The sequence below is a fragment of the Bison bison genome, unplaced genomic scaffold, assembly GCF_000754665.1.
Source record: "Bison bison bison isolate TAMUID 2011002044 unplaced genomic scaffold, Bison_UMD1.0 scf7180017849866, whole genome shotgun sequence".
Taxonomy (NCBI): Eukaryota; Metazoa; Chordata; class Mammalia; order Artiodactyla; family Bovidae; genus Bison; species Bison bison.
The window spans coordinates 305592-312162 of NW_011480439.1; the positions used below are offsets into that span (position 1 = coordinate 305592).

At 52.9% G+C, this 6571-nt stretch overlaps 1 protein-coding gene across 1 annotated transcript in view; it reads left to right on the forward strand.

Annotated features, from left to right (window-relative positions):
* Positions 1 to 443: 443 nt before the first annotated feature.
* RGS12 (regulator of G-protein signaling 12) overlaps positions 444 to 6571 on the forward strand; it is a 95451-nt gene continuing 89323 nt past the window's right edge. Inside the window, 1 exon segment of the mRNA XM_010848109.1 lies at positions 444 to 503. Within this exon segment, the coding sequence (XP_010846411.1) occupies positions 444 to 503 (60 nt within the window).

Consider the following 6571-nt stretch of genomic DNA (forward strand, 5'->3'; position numbering starts at 1 on the left):
CATCCCACACCTGCACACCCGCACGTCCCCACACCCGCACAAAACCTGCCTTCTGGGCTAGTGCTGGGCCCTGTGGAGGGAGGGTGGTCTGGGAGGGACATTGCAGAGGGGAGAGTGCAGATGAGGCTGGTGTAGGGGTGAGGGGCCCAAGCCAGTTGTTGCCCTTGGGGAGCTGCGTGGGGTCCCCTGTTATCCACCAGGCCCTGTGGCTCCTCAGACGGTGGAAGACTTAGAGTGAGCCTGGCCTTCGCCTGCCCCCAGGAAAGGTGCTCTGGGGTCTCCATTGTGCGGGGCGTGGCTTGGCTGGCCCCAGCATCCAGCCCCACAGCCCAGGGCCCTGACGAGTGGCCTGCTGTGCTGTCTCAGCTGTTGGCACAGCCAGAAGGGGGGCCCCCAGGACGGCTCCCCCGGGACAGGCTCCCCCCCAAAATGGGTTCCCCAGGATGGGCTTCCCCTGGCTGAGCCTGGCAAAGGCCTCCTACGAGTCTGTGGGGCGGACGTGGGTGGGACGTGGGCAGAGACCTATCAGTAGAGCTATTTTAGCACCTCGGGCTTTCAGGGGAGGGGTGAAGCTCTGCACTCAGATCCTGCCTGACCAGAGGGCCTTTTAAAAAGAGTCCTTCCTTCTTTGCTGCAGAGGCTGAGAAGTCCTTCGGGGTGGGGGTGGGGCGCCCGGCGGGTCCCAGCTGTGGCCGCCAGCCAGAGAGCGGAGGGTGGGTCTGGGGGCACTGCCCGCAGCACTCCTGTTGTCTGTCTGTCTGGTGGATTCAGTCTGTGCCTCTGCCAGGGTGTGTGTGGGCCCTGGGCCCAGCCCTGCTGAGAGGGGCCTCTGCTCCTGGCGGGGCCCCTCCTGATGGCTGGTGCAGGCGGCCGCAGGGTCACATTCCTCCCCGTGCTTGACCGTCACACTCAAGCGGCCTTGCTGGACATCTGCCTTTTCTGACCACCCTCACTGTTTACAGCCGTCACAGGTTGAAGTCCTGGCGGGGCGTGTTGATAGCACAGCTATCACTAAGAGCCTCGGTGTGCCCCCGCCTGAACACCCACCGCGGCCTCCGCTTGCCTGCTGGCCCGCGTGCGGGGGCCTAGCACCTGGGGGGTGGGCTCTGCTGTCCTCAGACACCTGCTGGCAGGGTCTCGTCCTTCGCGCAAGACCTTTCTCTCTGAAGGTTTGGGGGGACTTTTTTACTTACCCTGCTTAGCGCTTAATGGGCCCTTTGAATGGGAAGGTTCTTGTCTGTCTGTAGATCTGGGAAATGGTCCATTAATTTTTGGACCAACTAGGCAAGCAGGTGTTATTGGGCAAACTTTGGCCACCACTAACGAACTCAGTCAGTCCCTCCACCCACCCACTCTCCACCCCTGCTCACCCATCCTCCGATCCCGTCTGTCCATCCACCTATGCATCCATCCCTCCCTCCCCCGTCCATCCCTCTATCCACACGTCCATTTATTCATCTGTCTCCCCGTCCACCCTCTCCTCCTCCACCCGTTCCTCTGTCTGCCTTATTCTTCCACTTATGCTTCCATTCTGCCATCAGTCCCCCGATCCGTCCTTCCCCATCCATTCCCTCGTCCTCCCCAGCCGTCCATGCATCCCTGCATTCTCCCATCCACCTCCCCATTCCCCATCCGTCCTTCCCTCCACCCCTCCACCCGTCCACCCGTAACTGGAGCGGTGTTCCCTGGCATGTGGTAACCAGCTGCTTGTGCAGAAGCATTCTGTTGCAGACGTCCCTGGAGATGGGGCGTAACCTGTGGCTTGGCACTTGTGATGAACTGCCAATCTTGTCTCTGTCTGTGAGACCTGAGCACGGGGCCTGTGTTTCCTGACTTCGCGGGGGGCGGGGCTGAGGGCGTCTTTTCTTTCTTTTAACTACTATAGGATCCCTCTGCTATTTCTTCCAATTTCTTTCTCTCCTTTCCCACTCTTTTTTTTTTTTTTTTTTTTAAGTCAAATGAGGTCAAACATCCCACCAAAAGCTAAAGCCTGGCTTTGATTTCAGCTCCCTCTAAGGTTCTCCAGGGATAATTTTGTGTTTCCACATAATCTACAATTTAAGTCATCCAACCCCAAACACACACTACACATTTGGGAAACCCTTCCAGGCTGCCTTACGGGCAGCCCAGTGACAGACGAGCAGAGAGGATTGTCGCTGAGTCCATCCCCAGCTTCCCTCCCCAGTCACCCCTGGGCGCGTCCTTCCGGCCTGTCCCTTTCCCACAGTGCCCCGCTCCACTGTGGACGCGGCCCTGGGCTGTCCTCCCGCCCTGGGTTACTTGTGGATTTTTGCAGACTGCACGGTTGTTCCTTGTCTGTGATAACCTTTGCTTGAGGCTTCATCTTTTCTGTTTTGCTTTGCTTTTTGCAGGGCAAATTATTTATTTAGTCAAAGTATAGTTGATGTACAAAGTCATGTAAGTTACAGGTGTACAATATAGTGAGCCACGATTTTAAAGGTGGTGTTCCGTTCATAATTATTATAAAATACTGGTTGTGCTCCCTGTGCTGCACGATGGATCCTTGTAGCTTGTTTTATACGCAGTAGTCTGCACCTCCTAGTCCTCCGCCTCTCTTGCCCCTCCAACTCCTCACTGGTAACCACTATTTTGTTCTCTGTGTCTGCTGCTTTTTTGTTATAATCACTGGTTATTGTATTTTTTAGATTCCACGTATAGTGATGTTATAATATAAATGGTATTCCACATGTAGGTGATAAGTATTGGTCTTTCTCTAACTTATTTCACTTACGTAATACCCTCCAAGTCATCCGTGTCGTTGCAAATGGCAGGATTTCACTCTTTAATGACTGAGCAGTATTCCGTTGCATGTATTCACCACATCTTCCTCATCTGTTTATCTGTTGTTGGGCACATAGGTTGCTTCTGTGTTCTGGCTGTTGTAAACAGTGCTGCTATGAATGTCGGGCTGCATGTATCTTTTTGAGTTATTTTTTTGGGGGGGATTATATACCCAGGAGGGCTTCCCTGATAGCTCAGTTGATAAAGAATCTGCCTACAACGCAGGAGACCTCGATTCGATTCCTGGGTCAGGAAGATCCCCTGGAGAAGGGAAAGGCTACCCACTCCAGTGTTCTGGCCTGGAGAATTCCACGGACAGTCCGTGGGGTCACAAAGCGTCAGACACGACTGAGCCACTTTCCACTTCATATACCCAGGAGTGGGACTGTCCTCCACGGTGACCACACCAATTTACATTGTGACCAACAGGGTATGAGGGTTCCCTTTTCTCCACATCTTCGCCAACATTTGGTATTCATGTTCTTTTTTTATGATAGCCGTCTGACGGGTGTGAGGTGGTATCTCATTGTGGTTTTGATTTGCATTCCCGAGGGACTAGCAGCGTTGAGCATCTTTTCATGTGCCTGTTGGCCATCTGCACTTCTTCTTTGGAAAAATGTCTATTCAGGTCTTCCACCCACTTTTTTAATCAGATATTTTGTTGATGTTAAGTTGTAGTAGCTGTTTGTGTATTTTGGATATTAAGCCGTTACTGGTCGTATCGTTTCAAATGTTTTCTCCCATTCAGTAGGTTATCTTTTCATTTTGTCCATAGTTTCCTTTGCTGTGCAAAAGCTTCTAAATTTAATTAGGCTCCATTTGTTTATTTTTGCTTTTATTTCCTTTGCTAAGGAAATGAATTAAAAATATTGCTGTGATTTATGTCAAAGAGTGTTCTGCCTGTGTTTTCATGTGGGAGTGTTATGGTTTCTGGCCTTACATTTAGGGTTTTGATGCTTTTTGAGTTTATTTTTGTATGTGGTGTTAGAGAACGTTCTAATTTCATCCACTGAAGCTCTCCAGTTATCTCAGCCCTGCTGAAGGGATTCTTTTCTCCACTGTGTATTCTTTCCTCCTTTGCTGTGGATTAATTGGCCATAAGCGTGTGTGGCTGTTTCTGGGCTCACTGTTCTGCTCCGTTGATCTGTGTGTGTGTCAGCTTTTGTGCCAGGACCATGCTGTTTTGACTCCTGTAGCTTTGTAGCATAGTCTGCAGTCAGGGAGTGTGATTCCTCCAGCTCTGTTCTTCTTTCTCAAGATTGTTTTGGGTATTCAGGGTCTTGTGTGTTTCAATAGAAAATTTAAACTTGTTTTATTTCTGTGAAAAATGCCTTTGGCATTTTAGTAGGGATCGCATCGAAACGGCAGATTGCTTTGTGTGGCGTGGAGGTTTTCACAGTGTCCGTCCCCCAGTCTGTGAATGTGGTGTGTTTTCCGTCCGTCTGTGTCGTCTGCCTCTTCTTTCAGTGGCGTCTGTAGCTTTCTGAGTGCAGGTCTTTCACGTCCTCGGGTAGGTTTGTTCACGACTATTTATTCCTTCTGATGTGATGGGAAATGTGATTGTTTCCTTAGTTTGTCTTTCCGATGGTTCGTTGTTAGTGAATAGAAATGCGGTAGGTTTCTGTCTATTGATCTTGTATCCTGCAGCTTTATCAGACTCACTGATGGGCTCTAGTGGTTTTCTGGTGGTGTCTTCAGAATTTCCTCAGTATAGTACTGTATCATCTGCAGAGTTTTACTCTTCCTTTCCAGTTTGGATTCCTTTTATTTCTTTTTCTTCTCTGATTGCTGTGGCTAGGACTTCCAAGACTGTGTTGAATAAAAGTGGTGAGAGTGGGCATCCTTGTCTTGCTCCTGGTCTTAGAGGGAATGCTTTCAGCTTTTCACCACTGAGTACCATCTTAGCTGTGAGTTTGTCATATGTGACCTTTATTATGTTGAGGTAGGTTCTCTCTATGTGTACTTCCTGGAGAGTTTTTTTTTTTAATCATAAATGGATGTTGAATTTTGTCAGAAGCTTTTTCTGTATCTACTGAGATGATCATATTATTTTTATTCTTCAATTTGTTAACGTGGTCTATCACAATGATTTGCAGATACTGAAAAATCCTTGCATCCCTGGGATAAATCCCACCCGATCATGGTGTACTTTTAATATGTTGTGGATTCAGTTTGCTAATATTTTGTTGAGGATTTTTGCATCTGTATTCATCAGTGATATTGGCTTTTAATTTTTTATTCTTGTGATATATTTGGTTTTGGTATCAGGGTGGTACTGGTTCATAGAATGCATTCAGAAGTGTTCCTTCCTCTGCAGTTGAAAATGCATCTGTGTGAATCTCCACGTGTCCTGATCGGGGTCTCAGGAGTCTTTCTGGGAGCCCCCACTTGTGTTGGCCACCCCCCTTCCCCCCTGCTATGTGACTGAGCGAGTGGCGGGCCAGTCACGGAGAGGGGGTGGATTTGGGGAAGGGGGTTTGTTTTGACTGTTGAGTTTGTGGTGCCCTTGAGCTTGCCCAAGAGTTGCAGGTGGAGATCAGAAGGTGGGAGACCCTCTCTGGGGTGGGCGTGATTGCCGGGGGCAGGGAGAGAAGCCACGTGGAGGAGCCTGGGGGGACGCGCACGTGCGGAATCTGCTGAGTCTGCTGAGCAGCTGGGGGAGAGGACCCGGTGCGCCTGCTGGTCCGGGCCGTGTGGTCCTCGGTGGCTGGTGTGAGCGGTGTTCAGAGGCACCAAGGGCTGGGCCCCCAGTATGGATGAGCCCTTAAGAAGCTGCCTGGGGGAGCGGCAGCGTGGCTCTGGGGAAGGAGGCATTTACTCCTTCCGTGTTTAGAGAGGTTTGGGTATTTTCAGACCCCGGCAGGTGGTGTCCGTCCCCCTTACCCCGAGGTGGTGGGGACGGTGTCGAGGGTCCAGGGGAGATGCTGGCCTGAAGGAGAGGGGAGGGTGCGCACTCCTGGGGGAGGGCTGGTCGGGGTGGGGTGGGGTGGGGTGGTGGGGGCGGGGTGGGCTGGTGGGGTTTGTCTTCTCTGTAAAGTAAGAGACAGGCCACAGGGAGGGGAGAGCCGGGCCCTCGGGTGGGTTTGGGTGGTCGTGAATGGCTGGGGGAGACTGTCAGGGTTGACGGGGGTGCTGAGGGCCCTGGGGCTGCGAGTGTGACTTCGGAGAGGGGCGGAGAGCGTGGTGGACTGGAGTGGGCGCAGCAGGTGGGGTGGTGGGAGCAGCTGTGGGTAGGAGAGGCGGGGTGGCTGCGGGGGCCTGCAGTGGGGTCTCTGGGGTGCAGGATCAGCGTGAGGCCAGGGAGTAGCGTGTGGACATGTGTGACCTTGAGTGGGGCTGCTGGCGAGAGCAGAGGCATGGAGAAGGCCCAGGGTGGGGCATCAGGGGGACGAAGGTGCCGGGGACAAGGGACAGGGCCTGGGTGGCTGGGTGGGCGTAGGGGCAGGGTCGTGTTTGGGTGACACGTGGCTGAGAGCTCGGGAAATGGGGTTGGCGCCTAGGAGAGAGTTCAGCGGGTGGTCAGGCCACGGGGTTACCCACACGGGGGCTTTGCATTCAGAGAGGAAGCGGGTCCTCAGGGAGAGGGGACAGGGATGGGGAGCCGGCAGCAGTGATCTGCAGGGAGCACAGTGGTGGGGGGGTGCCTCCCGGGTCGCCTGGGAGCTGCCGGCGGGGCTGCGGACACCCTCAGAAGCTGCTGCTATGGGGGCCTCTGGTTCCTCGACCCCTGCCCAGGGCTCTTCGCAGGAAGGGACCTTCCCTCCTAACA